Source organism: Anser anser (assembly GCF_964211835.1).
Source record: "Anser anser genome assembly, chromosome: 4".
Taxonomy (NCBI): Eukaryota; Metazoa; Chordata; class Aves; order Anseriformes; family Anatidae; genus Anser; species Anser anser.
In genome coordinates this window covers 68940900-68956933 of record NC_139724.1, presented here as the reverse complement: position 1 = coordinate 68956933, position 16034 = coordinate 68940900, and the positions used below count along the sequence as shown (strand labels likewise).

At 37.8% G+C, this 16034-nt stretch overlaps 1 protein-coding gene across 5 annotated transcripts in view; it reads left to right on the top strand.

Moving 5' to 3' along the window:
* The window catches only part of RGS12 (regulator of G protein signaling 12), a 90575-nt gene that overhangs the window by 22964 nt on the left and 51577 nt on the right, over nt 1-16034 (top strand). For all 5 annotated transcript variants that reach the window (XM_083834763.1, XM_083834761.1, XM_083834762.1 and 2 more), the window contains exon 3: nt 8-127. In XM_083834763.1, the coding sequence (XP_083690889.1) occupies nt 8-127 (120 nt within the window). The remainder of the gene's footprint in view (nt 1-7; nt 128-16034) is intronic.

Below are 16034 nucleotides of genomic sequence, written 5' to 3'. Positions count from 1 at the left end.
TGTTTAGGGTTCAAAATTTGGACATCCGGTGGGATTAAATCAGGCTCCTCCCCAGCGTTCTTCTGCTCGAAGATCATTTGGAAGATCTAAGAGATTTAGTATCACTCGTTCACTGGATGACCTTGAGGTAATTAACTTTCACTTAAAACTTAGAAATGAGTCCAGGTGAAGAACATATAGTAGTTAATGGTGGTGATAAATGAAGGAGAGTAAGCAATCCCTGTAATGTAATAGATTTACTAATCATAATATGACATTTGTTTGAGGGAAATATAGATTTCAGGTATCACCCGACTTTCTCAGTGTTTCTTTAATAGTTTACGTTGATGCTAGCAGTGGCCATTCTTTTTTGGGGAATTTTGACTTTATTTTACCCATCACAGCTGGTCATATAAAGCAAAACAGTAGTTTGAATTAGTTATCCTGACTAATGAGGAAAAAAACAACTAATGTTCGTCATATTCTTTTATTAATTCATCTGATATTCTTTGCATTGAGAAAGTTTTGGGGGGTTACATATGTTGCTGGTGTTGAATACGAAGACCAAGCTCTTTACATAGTTCCCTGAGGAATTTAGTTTTCCAAGTATGGAAAAAAATCCTGTTTAAACAGATTAAATAAGTTTTTCCTCCCTATTTGCCAGCAGTTGGAAAAGAAAATGCCTAATCAACGTGGTGCTGGTGATTGGTATGGTGATTTTGGGGTTTTCTGAATGTAATGTAATAACACTATTTCACATCTGGTATAACGTCAGCTGATGTCTGGGCCTCAGTGGCCAAAACTTAGTAATTGTGGTGGAAATAGAGAATGAAAAGTCACCTGAATTTGAAAAGCTGTTCCTCCTGCTCTGCTGAGAGCCTCTCTCAAGATGAAGGAATATGGCTTCGTTATATCTTCTCTTCTAGTGTGCTTCCTCCTGAAAACCTGACCCATAGTGATGTGAAGGCAAATGGAGAGATTTTTCCCTTGCCCCTTTATCATGCTTCTCTGGAAGAAGGTTTGTGGTTGGGCAGAAACAAAACTATGTGCAGAGCTCTTGGCACAGGAGCCATGTAATACATATTACACTGTTCTTTGGCATGGGAGGGAAAGTGGCACACTGATTCCTCTAAATGGGAAGGAGGTGTATAAAAAGTGTTTGAGATGGGAGGAGGAAAGAAAGACATTCTGAATTTCCTGTTGTGGCAAGATGTAGGAAGAAAGGCATTTCACTAACTCTGAACTAAAGGAGGGGAGAGCTCGGTGCACTGGATTTTTAGGGAACAGAGTATATGGAAGGAGCTTCTGGTGCGCTTAGGGAATGCAGGTAGGATCTGTTGTTACTTGTTTCTCAGATGTTTTAAAGGAAAAAAATACCCTTTTTTCATTGTGGTCTATTTCTATCTTGTCTGAAGCTTTTAGTTGTCTTGCTTTTCTTTACTAGTCACTGAAAATAGTTTTTCATTTCTTTGCACTTGACTTTAATATAGTAAGTGCACAACTTCAACAAACAGAGCAAGATCTTCTAGATAAAGCTGTTTGGTAACTGTCTAGGAACATCTTTCTTCGTTAGAAAGTTTTTCTAAATTAAAAAGCCTTGCTGCTACATATTGCTAGTTTTGACAGAATTTCTGGTCACAGCAAGAGACAACCTTCTCAGAATATCTAAGAGCCTGGTACTAGTGATTCATGTGTGATAGGAGAAAGGGGGTTCACACCACATTCTTCCAGATTCAGATTTCATAGAAATTTATGTGCATATGTCATATTCTGAGGGAGCTGTAAACACCAAGGTTATAATTTAATTTCTATTGTAGGAGCTGTTTTGCATTGCAAAAATAATCACCAAGATAGGGACTTGGTACTTACCCTCTGTTAATTTCAGGAAGATACCGTAGTCACTGGGCTATGAAACCCATTTTTCTCTCTTTGCATCCCAGTCGGTATTCACTAATATATATAAATTGTCTCACCAACAGGAGGGACTGAGAGTCTCTGTGTTACACAATGTCCTAATAGTCAAAGCTGTTACTTTAGATGGGGAAACTGAAAATTTGAGACCATGGTATGAATCGGACAAAGTAGAAACAACCTGTACTAAAAACTGTATCTGAATTAATTATTATGTGTAGCTACTTGGGTGTGGACTGCTCTCTGTCAGCTGCTGCTTTCCACTTTAAAATCTCTTTTTTTCTCTGCATGCTACAAGAGAATGACACCTAGCCTTCATATATCCCAGCCACCTGGTGAAATACCAACCCTGAGAATAATTTCCAAAACTTGACAAGTCAAAGTAAAATAGCATGAGATGTTTTGGTTTTGGTTCTAACTTTAATGTTGCTACTGCAGCGTTATTCCCAACTACTGTTATGTGAAGTGTAGTAGAACACAATGTTGTCAGTGCATGTTTAGATTATTTCAGGCCATCTATTTAGAGTTGCTGGAAGAGGAAATAACAATAGCAGGAAATTCTTAGAGACTCCACCCCTGGAATAATGATCATGAACATATTATATAGGTTACTCAGTTGTTGTATTCTTTCCAGCTATCTTAGCAGAACGGATAAGGTACTGACCCAAACATTAAGTCTGAAACTGAATGTGCTTTTCCAAGCTCGTGGGTTTGATTCCTGCTAAGATCATCGTAGTCTTCTAAATTGAGCAGTGAACTTCCACACAGTTCCTTTTATGGGCATACGGTGAACACTGCTCATTTCTCATGGGTCTGAAGAAGGTTGCATTTGCACTTGTTATGACATTATGAACTTGCTCCTCTTGCCTTTGGAGCTGTAGTGTCTGAAATACCAGCTGTCAGTTTTGCTGTCTTCTGCCATAAGGTGGCGTGGTTTCTTTGCAGTTGTTTTTTTAAATTTCTTTTCAAAACCATTCAAGCATAAAACATATATATGTGTTTTATATAATATATATTTTAATAAATAAAACCAATGATTGCAAGAGAATAAATACTTCACCTCTTCTTTCAAATAGGAATATAATGGCTGACTATACCCACACAGTTAATATTCATATAAGGTTAGAATTAGCTGTTATGATACAGTGCCCACCTTAAGCATTTCCTCTTACCTGCAGAAGCTCTGCTGTACATTAAAAATAAATAAATACAAGTTTGTGTGCTTAACCTCTAAATGCTGTTTTTACTAATAGAACATGTATATGAATTCGTTTTAAATCCGGAGGGATCAAAATAGGATAAGAGTGCAAAATTATAGGATGTTGTTGTGCTAAGATGTAACAGATAAGGAAAATGTCTCACAAAGCACAAAATGTACAATTTTATTTCTGAACTGTGAAAATTCTGCTTGTTTACACCAGGGCTGAATATGATTAACTTATAAGTTAGAACTCAATTCAGAAAATTAGTGTGCCCAGTATATGCCTTATTTATATTGTTTTCACAAGAAATGTATTCAGAGATCTTTCTTTACTAAATTACAAGAAATATGTACTTATTAAGAAAAAATTCCTACTTTGTATATAATAGTAATAATTTTTTCTATGTTAATCATTTTTTTTTAAGTAATGGTACCAATAAACAACAACGACAAAAATTCTGTGATTTCCACCAATCCTATTTCAGAGAATACCTGCTGGTTCGTATTTACAAGGCATAGCTTAAGATAAATGGAACTTGGCATGATTTAGAATTATTTAATATTTAGACTAAGGAGAGGACATGATCCTGTCTTTCTTCTTACGTCCCTGTAGGTAAGTGCCACCACTCACATCTTCTGTTTTGTAGGATTTTGTGGGGGCAAAAACATTGTTTATTGATTTATAAACACATTGAAAGTGACTCCGTAAGACTGCAGAAACTAGAATCCCACCTTGTAAAAAAAAGTTACATTAAACAGAATAATCTTTTTTCTCAGCATCAATTTTGGAACCAGATCCAATGCCACTTCCAACTGTAGCTCTTTCCATTCATATCTTAAACTTTCTTGAAATATGTAAAAATGGGGGACCCTTGTAAGTGTTCCCTCAAATTCAACAGGTTTGGTTGTCACCTAGCCAGGGAGAACATCTCAAAGCTGTTGAGTTTCCTGAAAATCATTTTGACGTACCTTTGGTATTTCTCTGTGGTTAAAATTAGGACAGAATAGTATAATGAGATATATAATGTCTTACACTAATGAGTAAGAGTGTTTTTACTCTGAGTATTGTTAAATAACCTTTTGATTTAGAGATCTTCAGAACAAAAAGATAGCCTTTTTTATTTTTCTTTTTTCTCCATCCCATTTTGTAAACCTTAAAGCTATATCCCATGTGAAAAAGAACATTTATTGTATTGAATTTCTGGATTTTAGTAATGTTTTCAAAGTTGGAATGTATCATATTCCTTTTATTAGTCAGTGTTAAGAACTTGTTAGAATGTTCTATCTTAATTATAACCATTAATAATCTAGTACTATTAGCTGTTATTATAGATAATAACGCTCGATTTTTTTTTTTTTCTGTTTTGTTAATTCTACTGAAGCAACTTTTTTGCATTTCATCTGCTAATTGAAAGCGTACAACACATCTCCTCGGTATGAGGTTTTTATACTAATGAATGACATGTCTCTGCTGGATATTAGCTTTGGCATCTGTGGGTGGCAAAAAACCCTAAATGCTCATTTGACTTAATAATGAGTTTTTAAGTGGGTACCTGTCTTTGTTTGGCTGATTTAAATAATCAGACAAAGCTTACACAGGGAGATAATAGCTTATATTAGGCTAGCTAGTATAGTAGGAAAATCAGACAAGAAGAGTTAAACATGCCCCAAACTTTTCCCACCCTGTGAGTTGAACTAATAAAATGTATTAACACTCTCCACAAAGCTTGCTTCGCTGACAGTCTTAGATCATCACCATGGCCTCAACAGCACCACTATGGCTACTATAATTATGTGATTTAAATCAAGGAGCCTCTTCATTGTGAATCTAGATTTGTGAATTTAACATTTGAAAAGAATGCATGTTTTTGTCTTAGGTTTTACTGATTATGTTAAGCTTTGATAATTTACTGTGGCCTGCTGGCATACACAACTTCCACCATGTATTGATTACCTTTAACCACTGCATGTATTTTGACCTAATTCTTAACTAAGATGGAACTGACTGACAGTTTTGTCCTCAGTCTGTTTTCATGAAGGTGGAAAAAAGGCCAGTTGTGAAGCAAAGTAGCATGCAAGAATAAAATCTAAATTTTTGTATGTAAAAAGTAGTTCTGTATATTTAGCATTTTTTATAATAGAATTTTTAAAGAGCTATTCCTGTTTCATACACTGTCAATATCCTGATATTCTGAAGTCTGAATGCTAGTACAATCCAGCCCCTAACATTGCTGTTTCGGAAATCTCATGGATCTGTGACCAAATCCTAAATTCTTTGTTTCTTTTTTCCCTTTGTTAGAAACTGCCTGGTGCTGCTCGTTGGAGTAGCATAGCAGTATGTGGCAGAGCCTCTTTCTTGGGACGTGCCACTAGGTGTCAGCTTTTCAAACAGTGCAACGTGGAAGACGTCAGCTTAGTGATTTTACAGTCACTTTCTGTAAAATCCAAACCCTCTTGCTGATCTAGAATATATGCACCTTTAAATAGTGTAAGTTGGTCATGAAATTAAACGTGGATTTATTTACCTTGAATTACTGTACCATATGTGGTCGTGGAGATGCTCATTAAGGCTTTTGAAAAGCACCCAGTGGTTTCTTTCCAGGTATTCCAGTCTTCTGCTCTGTTCAGGCTTCTGACTCTTACATCGCTGGCTGAAGTTGCCTACTGATGAGGCTGCATAACGGCTGCACACCTGAGCTGTCAATGAAACAGGGCCAGGACACAGGGATAGGCACTGGAGTGCAATGTTTGTCCTCTTGCATTGCCGGAGTTGTCAGTTATGTGGTGTGTCCTGGGCCAACTAGTGTATTTTCACAAATGACTTCTGGACGTGGTTTAGAAGTTAGCTCCCATCACTGTTCCCACTGGGCAGTTTGGATGCAACCAACCTGACTGACAGGAGGCTTGGTGGTATGGCAGTGGGCAGACACTTCCAGCTGTCTTTGGAACTACACAACAGCTTATGGCACTATTTATTTGACTACTAAGACATAGCCAGTACGTCTCTAGGTCACCATCATCTCCTTCTGAACGATGGCTATGTTATCCCTTAGAATTTGCTTTGCTGACATCATTCTTACTGTGTCTTAAAGAATGTGATTTTTTTCATGGTTGGTTCTCTAGACTGCTCTGTTAAGAGTTTCAAACTCTTTTCAGCATACTCTGGAGGATCTTCCTCAGATTATTTCTTACGTGTGATCTTTTGAGGTTTGTTAGTTACATCCATTGTTACTCCTTTAAGGAGGACAACATAATGCTAGCAGTATGCATTTATTTATTTTTTCAGACTGTGCACTGGCATTAATATTAAGCCTGTGCTGGTATTTTATACTGTAACATAATTTTGAAAAGATTATGAATTTTTGCTATATTTTTTTTCTTGCATTTATAAAATTTATTTTGGAAAATTCTTATGCTCTTCACACTTCACATATTTTTGTAAAGTATCTGCCTAAGGTGGTTTGGTCAACAGATGAGTACAGTTGCGTGTAACCTCTTGTTTCTTGTGAAATGGAGGCACTTATTTCCGGATATATTCAAAAATGTTAAACTGTGTGATTTTTCAGACATTGAGAGTAAGGGGATTTGTCTTTTGTCACTGCAAGTAGCAAAGTGACCGTACTTGGATAATTTTACTGTTTACTATTTTCTACTGCTTTTGGGTTATTTATTTTAGATTCTGAAGAAAATGCATATATGAAAATAAGTAGTCAGAGAGCGTGCTGGAAGCTGGATTTCATCTCTCTGCTCTGTGAGGTGCATACAGCAGTGCTCCTTCTGTACTTTGGTGCCTGAGAAGAAATCAGCAGTGTTGCCTAGGATGGATTCTGTCGGGAATTCATTCCCCATATGTGCGAAGACAATTGGCACTGTATGCAGAAACTTCTCCCTCAGGAAGCAATTGTCTGACCCTGCCACTCAAGTACTGTCCAAACCTTATTGCCTCTGGGCTTGGCTTTCTAACACAAGCCAGTTTCTGTCACAGAACCAGAGGTACAGTCTATGCTTTCAGGGACTAGATGAGAACTTTTATTCTGCTTACATCCTCAGACAGCAGCCCTTACTTCTTGTCAGTAGCCAGTACTGCCGTTCTTGAGCTATTTGGTTAAATGGACACTGGTGAATTCATAAGCTGTCAACGTCTCCGGCGCAGTCACATTTGTGATACTACAAGGATCAGCCTGGGTGAACAAGTTAAGGCAACTGTCTGAAGCTACAAAGGGCTCGTATCCGTTAGTTCAGCCACATAAGGTACCAGACCTTACTTTTGGCTTCATTTGGTTCCAGTATTTGGGTAGCAACATATCAGCCAATGCTCTCAGGACTGGGAGTCTTAGTAGGTGGGCAGCCTCTCAGGGCCATCTTTCTCCATAGCCTTTGGTACTTAGCCTTCTTTTAAAGTTGGGCTTACTGTCTTTGAGCTGAAAGTGTTTACTGTCCTGGGTCTAATTCAGTAGACATGTTAACCCCCTGACATTGTGGCAGAATAATAGTTTTGGCACTGCCGTGTGTAATACCCAGAATTATTTGCTGCTAAAGACTGACCTGTGCTTCAGTTCCTTTTGTTGTCGATTCAAGAGCATCTTTGAAGGCTCCTCCCAAGAAGGTGAGCAGTGAGGTAAAGTTAGTCAAGTTAATAAGGGCAAGAGCAGTCTCTGAAGATGAGAGCAGACTGCTTTTATAAGACTGAATGACTGGACGACGAAATGGCAGATGAAAATGTATGTAGATAAATGTAAAACAATGCAAATGAGGCAAAATCATCCTAGCTTCATATATCAAATGGTAGCTATGTCTCTGAGCTGACTGCTTCCTCTCAGAATTGAGGCCTTTGCATTATAAAGGACAGTGGCATGAAAACATCAGCTCAGTACAGTAGCAGCAAAAGAGAAAATCCTGTTATGAATTATTAGGGAAGGAATAGGGGAAAATAAACCACACAATAATTCTACTGTATGAATCTGTTATGTGCCCACAGTGTGATTTTGCCAGCTTAAATATGGTGTTCTAACCTCTTTATTTCAAAAATGTTATGATGCATATTAGAAATGGAAAAGGTTCAGAAAGGCATAACAAGAGCACAGAATCATGGGTGGCATACAAAAAGTAGTTGGGTTTGACTGCTTGCTGTCTCCTTTGGGACAAGAAGGAGGCACCATTAATGGAAGGTGGCTGGAGCCAGGAGCAAAACAAACAAAGGAACACGATTGTTCATGCAGCAGGTAAGTAGATCTGGGGAACGTCTTACCACAGAGTGCTGTGGCTGCAAGAAATTTGCATGTCCTTAGGGGAGAATGGACAAATGTTTGGAAAAGAAAGCCACTGGGGATTATTAAGGAGACAAGCCACACCAGGTTCAGGAAATGTGAACTAAAAATACCTGAAGTCTGGGACAAGGTAATCAGGAAATGTATGTTGCCCTGTGCTACTCATCACTACACATCCATCCATGGCTGCCACTGGAAATTGAACAGTGGGTTTGTTAAACGTGTTCTGAACTGATGGGGCCATTCTTATATTCCTAGGGTCAAGGATGGACCTTGCTTCTCTTCGTCTGTGGGTTCATGTTCTCTAGGCACAGGAAGCTGCGTTACCTTTCAGATGGTGCGACCTTTTCGTGAAGGGCTCTTCAGTACAGCATCTTCCAGTGCAGTTTAACGGGAGCGGGCCCCGGGAGCACGCACAGTTGTGCTACAGCTGCCTGCAGCCTCTGCTTTCTGGCCAAGAGGGCACCAGCCCCTTCCCTGCTGCAGAGTGGGTTGCCCCTGCAATTCCCAGGCAGGAATGAGGAACCCGGTGACTGGTTTGTTTCGTGTCCCTGCCCTTCCTCGGTTGCGGTTTCCGTCACCTGATACATCTTTTTTGTCACATCAAATGCTAATGGGTGAGGAAGGATTTTTGCTCCGTGAGACCTGGTTAGTGGTATGGGATGAATTAAGGCCTTATTGAATGAACTGAATTGGCATTTCTAGAATATAGTCACAGAGTAGATTTGAGAGAGCACTGTAGCCTGCCGTGATTTGATTCTGACTCTGCACTCCTTGTTTAAAGTGCTGAGATATTTTTACCAAGGCTAGGACTTGGTACCGTTTAATTTCCACTGACCTCATGGATTTTTTTAGTCCAGTGAAGCTTTAAGAGTCACCCGCGGAGCTTCTTCTAGATGAGTTGCTGCTCTTTATTTAATATTAAAGGATCAAAATGTTTCATCTGCTCTTCTGATGCTTAAAAAAACGAAATAAATATCCCATCTTCTACTTCCCTCTAGATCAAAGAACTCCAAAAGGCTAGTATTTAAGCATTATTTGTTGGGCAGAAAATATGTGCATTTCCTCCTGAAAACACCCAGATATTGCTGGTCTGTCTGGAGTGTAGGTGTGGTATTGAAAATGACGAGAATCATGTTTCACTTGGAACAAGATCCTTGTAAATGCCAGTGCCCTGCTTACTCAAAAGAACACGGAGCATTTTGGTAGGATGAGATAGGTTGCATAATATGCATACATGTGATTGTAATCATACTGAGACATGCACCTACATGCCAGAAACTGGAAGAAAATTACTGCGAGTCTTACAAGTTTAACTGTTCTTCTTCATCTTTTTTTTTTTTTTTTTTAAGTAATTTTAGATTATATTTTATTTTTAATAGGGATTGATTCACTTGGTTCATTCGGATAATATCCAAGGGAAATGTATTAAAACTGAAGATACTTTGGAAGAGAAAATGATGTTGACTCAATGCTTAAACAAGTTCGGACAAAAGTTTAAGTCAGAGTCCTGTAGGCCTTTACCAAATGCATTTTACATTAGCAAACTTCTCAGCTGCACGTTGTTGTCTTTCGAGAAGCTTTTTTTGTTATGTAGGACCTGCCTAAACAACATTTTACGAGCTGCCTGCTCCTTTTGATGGGAAGATACAGAGCCACTGAGGGCGGAGAATGTGCTGGGGAGGGAGGAGAATGGGAGAGGTGTTGATAGGGCGACACACAGAGAGGCTTCATTTTTTTACTGGACTCTGGAAGAAGTAAATATGTGTTCAGAAAGAGCTTAATAATAAAGTTGAAGGGACTGTTTCTTAACAATGAGCTATTAAACTATTTATACATGGAGAAAACTTTTACTGATAGTCAAGTGTCTGTAAGTATAAAGTTTTGTTTGTCTAAAGCGAACAGAAAACAGGAGTATGGTTTAATGAGTAGTCTTCCAAGCTAAGAAATCTTGCAGTGAAATGTGATAAATAATGCTTCTAAGGATTCAATGAGTTTTAAAGAGACAAAGTTCGTAAGTATAAGAATTTAAGTTAACTTTCTATATAAGCTCTATTATGAAATTAAGAATATACCATTTTTATAGACATGTTTTAAATAACATATTGTTTTTACAATTTAGAGTGGGTATAGTATACATACCGATGTTTCTCTAATTTTTTTTTTTAAATTAGTCACTTAATTTTCACTGTATTTGTAGATGTGTTTCCATAAGGCAAGAATGTTGTAAAAGTTGTAAGTTACCTTCTAATTGTTACACTCCTTTTTAAGGTGTGCAGCTAAACTGATTTTTCTTCCAGCTGGATTTTTATCCAATAAAACAGACTCCAGATAGGATGAGTTATTAAAATAAATGAAAAGTGTTGGTAGAATATAGAATTTTGAGGTGTAAAGACTTCAGACAGCTTTTAGCTTTTTGCTGCTCAGAAAACACACAGTTTGTAAGTGAAGGACCTAAATGTGTTATCAAATTTTGACATTTTAGCCTTATTATTTATATTTAGCCTTATATATGCCAACGTATAATTTCATTTAATGCTGAAAGTGTATTAGCAAAACTATTAGCTTTTAAAATGAAAAGGGAAAGACAATCGTAAGGCTTAGAAAGATCCATCTGCACTGTTTCATTAAAAATGAGTAGTTTTCATGTTTGGTTTACATTGATTTCCTCAAAGTTTATTGATTCTTAGAGGCTTCATCTATAATAGGAAATTCAGAAGTGACTTTGTGTCTTAGGGATCTGTCACTTAATCATATCCTCCTTAATATGTAATTTAATTTTAGTTTACTATTAAGCTGCAATTCATTTTCTATCTGGATGTACAAGTTATGCATGCTGTTACTTCATGATTTTATTAGTGGAGGGAATTCAGCTGTCACACGATGTTGATCAACAGAAGAAAACCAGTGAGGTTTGTCTCAGAAAGATTACTGAGTGTATTTTTTATTACCTATGTGTGGTCAGACTCCTCAGAAGTATATTTTAAATTTCAGAATGTGACTTTCAAAACCAACTATTTGTTTTTAGTGGAGATTTCTGGATGGCGAATCTTTCCGAATTTATCATTTCGAAGTGTGTACATCAGTCTCGGAAAGGCAGGCAGACAGCAGGGGGCACTCGGGACAGCGGTTTGCAGCCAGTCTCTTCACCGAATTTCCTGTATTATTGAAAGTCTTGGTATTTAAAGGTAGCTTCTTTCTCAGTTATTTATAAACGAACACATTCCAAATAGTTTGACTCGAAAATATTTTTCCTTAGTATAACCCTGCAGTACGAAGGACTTTTATCTTTAAAATTGGTAGAGGGAAACCACAACCTCGTAAACAGGAGAAACTTCCCTCTTTTAATCAGTAGCACATATGCGGTATGTTTACTGCTGAGTAGCTGACAAATCCTCCACCAAAATACATCTGGACAGATTCTAGAAAATTTGGAGAATTAGAAAAGAGATTTCTATTTCGTTAAAAAGTTGTCTCAGTTTATAGGTTGTGATTCTCCTGCTTCACAGAAACTCGGGGTCAGTGAGCTAAATTAAATCCTGAACTTTACTTGGGCTTTCGTGCAAGTCGCTGCTGTTATCTTGAACATGGGATGCAGAAAGAAATACTTGATGAGAGTTAAGTTTTTGGAGGAGTGGTCTGTTGATGCCAAATTTACTTTAGGAATTTGTGTTACCAAGAGTTCATCCAGAGGGTTGCCTCTTTCTAGTTGCCTCATATTTTTTTGTGTGTGTGTTCTTCTTTTAGGAGTCAAGGATACATTAAATCCTATTCATCCTTTGACAAGTTCAAACTTATCCAGGCTTCCTGTCATTCTATCTTTCTCTTGAGCTTTTTCTTCTCTGAAAACAAGCATACAAAAGAAAATAAGAGCAGGAAGTGGAGGGAGGGTGGAAGAGAAAAACAGATCGACCATATCTGGGGTCTCTACCCCTTCCCACAGTTTAGCTTCTAAGCAGATGGATGTGGGTTTAGAAATGTCGTCTTTGGTATATCTGAATAAGTTTTTTAAAGCTGTTGTGCCATATTTTAACACTTTCCATTAATAGCTTTGCAAATTAACATTCCTTCTGCTTTCGACCTTTGAACTCTGAGTTGCCTGCCTGGTTTACAGACATGATACACAAAATCATAAGATTTCAAAGTTGGCAGCTGCTAAAATAATCTATGGAATATAGAGGTAAATGATTTTTTTCAAGGGTTTTCAGAGTCTCATGACATTTTGCAGTCATTATCATTAACAGGTATTGTCTAATTGGTAGAGCTTCTTGTCAGTAGTGTCAGTGTATGGAAAAAATGTGGACATGCGATGCTCAGTTCTTCAATGAAAAAATTAACAACTATAGAGGTCTGTTTAAACTAAGGGATCATTAGGTTTATAACGCCAACCAGGAGTGCCTAGGATGTACAAAACATTGCCCACACACAGTGTTCCCAACGGTGCTCCACCACAGGTGCTCTGGTGCAGTGCTAGTCTTGCTGCTACATCCAGTTACATGTAGGTATTTTCCCCCTAATCATTCTGATGTACTTGCGGGTAAAAAGCACACCTGTTAAAACCGTGCTGGCACATTTGGGCATTGAAGGAGGTTCCTGTAGGACTTAGGTTGATCGTTAGCTGAATGCTGTGGATGAAAGGCTTTTCTGTGTTGCCCCAAAGGGGAGTTCCCAGGACAGCTCTCTGTTTGTGCTTTTCAGTGATCCGATGTGAGGATTACTAAGCACGCTATCACCTGTATATTTGTAACGTTGCTGTCTGGTTGTTTAAGGTATTGACTGACAGCGAAAAGACATTCTGCAGCCCACTTGGTTTCATGTCAAGCAATATGCGATATTTAAACAGACCTATGTGGCCTTTTAAAAATACATAGTTTTAATGCTTATCCACACACAGTGAAACTGTTCTTCTCTGCAAGTATCGCGGGAGATTTCCTACATCGTTATTTTAGGATTTTATAAAACTTATTCCTTCCTATCAGACTCCCTATTTGTTTCCATTGCATTTCTTTATGGTATCAAACACTAGGGAAAGACAGCACCGTGAAATGCAATGGTGTGCCTATTCAGATAACTAATCAGTTATAATTGAGCCTTGGCCATGGCAGCAGATTGCTTGTGTCTCTGGAATGCTTCTCTAAAGCATAGTTCCTCCCTTTGCATCTGTAATTACCTTGAAATTTCTTCTCTGCTCACTCTAAATTAAATCTGGGAGATTGAGTTGCTCAGTTTACTGAGACTCTTTATCCTAAATTCGGAAGCAGGATGATGTGCAGGCTTGGACTGCCTTTGGCAAGCCAGTCTTTCTGTGACATCCTGAGTAAAGGCTCTTCACTTCTTTTTGCCTCAGTTTCTCTCTGTGACAGTTCAGTGCAATATTCACCTTCTTGCTGGTGGTTTTATAGCAGGGCTGATCCTCGGAACTGGATGGGTGGATGTGGGGGATTCCATGTGCTGCCCTGAAAGAGGGAGATCCCTCTTACTAAGCTACTGCTCGTAAGTCCGCCTTGGCTTCAAGGACATCCCACTAGCATAAAAATAATAAAAAAATGTTCACTAATCATTCTTAATTTGTAATTCTGGCAATTATTTTTAGCAAAACTGGAATTCAGATCGCTTCAAAAGTACCAGAAAGGGATGTGTCGGGTACTATCACTATTTACTTGAGCACGGCAGCAAACTTCAGGATATCCTATACTTTCCATACCCAGTCTCCTGAAGACACTACTACCGCAGCAAATGAGGAGCACTTCCCTCTTGCATTACAAGTAGCTGCTTTTGCTCTCTCTCCTTAAGGCGCTGTGCACAGAGCTGCCTTGACATCAGTGAAGCATAGGCTGGGGTAGCGAAGAAGGAAGGGCAGAATATCCCTTGATTTCTGCAAGGAGGATTTTGTCTTTAGTGGCAGCAGGCTGCACCTAGCTCTGGCAAAGATGCCAACTTTCTTTGTACTGTGGATTTTTACCTGCAATTGGCAGTGTTAACCACTGGAAAGTTAAGCAGAATCGACCGTCCGAGGTCTTATTTTATTCTGGCTTGCATTATGTAAACCTCTGAAAATAATGGTTTACAACGTAAATGTTTCTATAAGTAATGTTAGGGTGATTAACTGATGTTTGGCTGAAAACTGTTTTGGAAATCTGTTTTCTCGAGCCCAGGACTTCTGCACAATTCAACTTCATTTTATTTTCCTGATTTTTGTATAGGAAAGGCTTTAAAATACAATCAGCTCGATTTATATAAAACGATCTAGCTTTTCTGGTGAGAGATAATTGAGATCTAATCTGAATCCCTGACGAACCACAGCTTCCTGCATTGGCCTGTTGCTATGGGTAACATAAAGGGAGTAAAATAGAACTTCATACGAAATGCCTTTAAACTTTACTGGCATGTACAGGCATGGAATAGGGCTGATTTTTTTAGTTTAATCTTTGAGAAGCTGATGTGCTAAGGAAATGCTTTTTCCATATTAAGTGAAGATGAATTTAGGAAGAGTACTGTTAGGAAAAATAACTGCTGTTTCTTATGAAGAGCGGGTAAGTGATATGAATTATATTTAGCTAAAGCAAGGCATCGTTGCAGTGAGAAATTAGAAGAGGCTATTGTTATTGGCAAGAAAACAGAGAAGAATGTTATCAGCTTCAGAATGCTTTTTATTTAGCCTTTCAGCTTTTTTGCTTTAAAGTATTTGATTTAAAATTCCTTTCTAAATGCAAGCATTTGGCTATATTATCATAGAAGAGTAAAGGGAACCTTACTGTACCAGCTAACCTTCAGATTTTGTGATGTATTTATGAACTGTGCCCAGTATGTATAAAGCTAAAAGATCAGTGAGTTTATAATCTGTTTTTTTTAATTCTGTGCAATGTATGTTGTGCATGCTTTCTGTACCATTATATCAATATTATATCTGTAGGTAAAACTGTATGTATTTTTGTATATGTCTTTACCAACATAATTTTAAAGATGGATTTGACATTTAAACCACTGTGTTCCGTAAGATTGGTTTAGACTGGGGTAAAAAAGTTGAACGTCTTTTTTTTTTAAAGGAATTCCAAATATCACATCGTTACTGTTCTGTGTTGTATTTATAGATTCAAATGTACACTAGTTTTGTTTTTTTTTTTTTTCCTTGAGATTTCGTACCTCTCTAATACTTTTGTATTAGCTGTTGTAAATGCACTTCTTTGGTGGCAAAGAATTGAAAAGCCAAATTATGTAAGAGTTCTCCTTTAAGAGGCATTGTGAAGGGGCATCCTTTTCATAGATTTCTAAATCACTAAATTAATTGCAATCATATTTTAAACTGAGGATAAAAATAATATTACACTAAAGTTTAGAAGAGATATGTATGTGAGGTTACTTATTAGAAGGAAAATCTATAATTAATATGTAAGTAAAATGGATTTTGTTTTGATTTCAAATGTAGGACAATGTTAACTGTATGTTGAGGCATTATCCCCCTCCCAGAGGTCATCAGAGTTCCTGGCATTTGTACAATGTTAATACTATAATGCATTTAAAGGATAACAATACATGTAGGCAATGTAAGTCCTGGAATAGTGTCTCTTAAGATCTAGGGACCTGCTTGCAATTCGTCCCTTGGCAAGAAGAGAAGTTGCTTCAGGTGTTGTGAGGAGGAGTTGGAACAAAGCTGGCTGCAGGAGACAGCCGGCTGG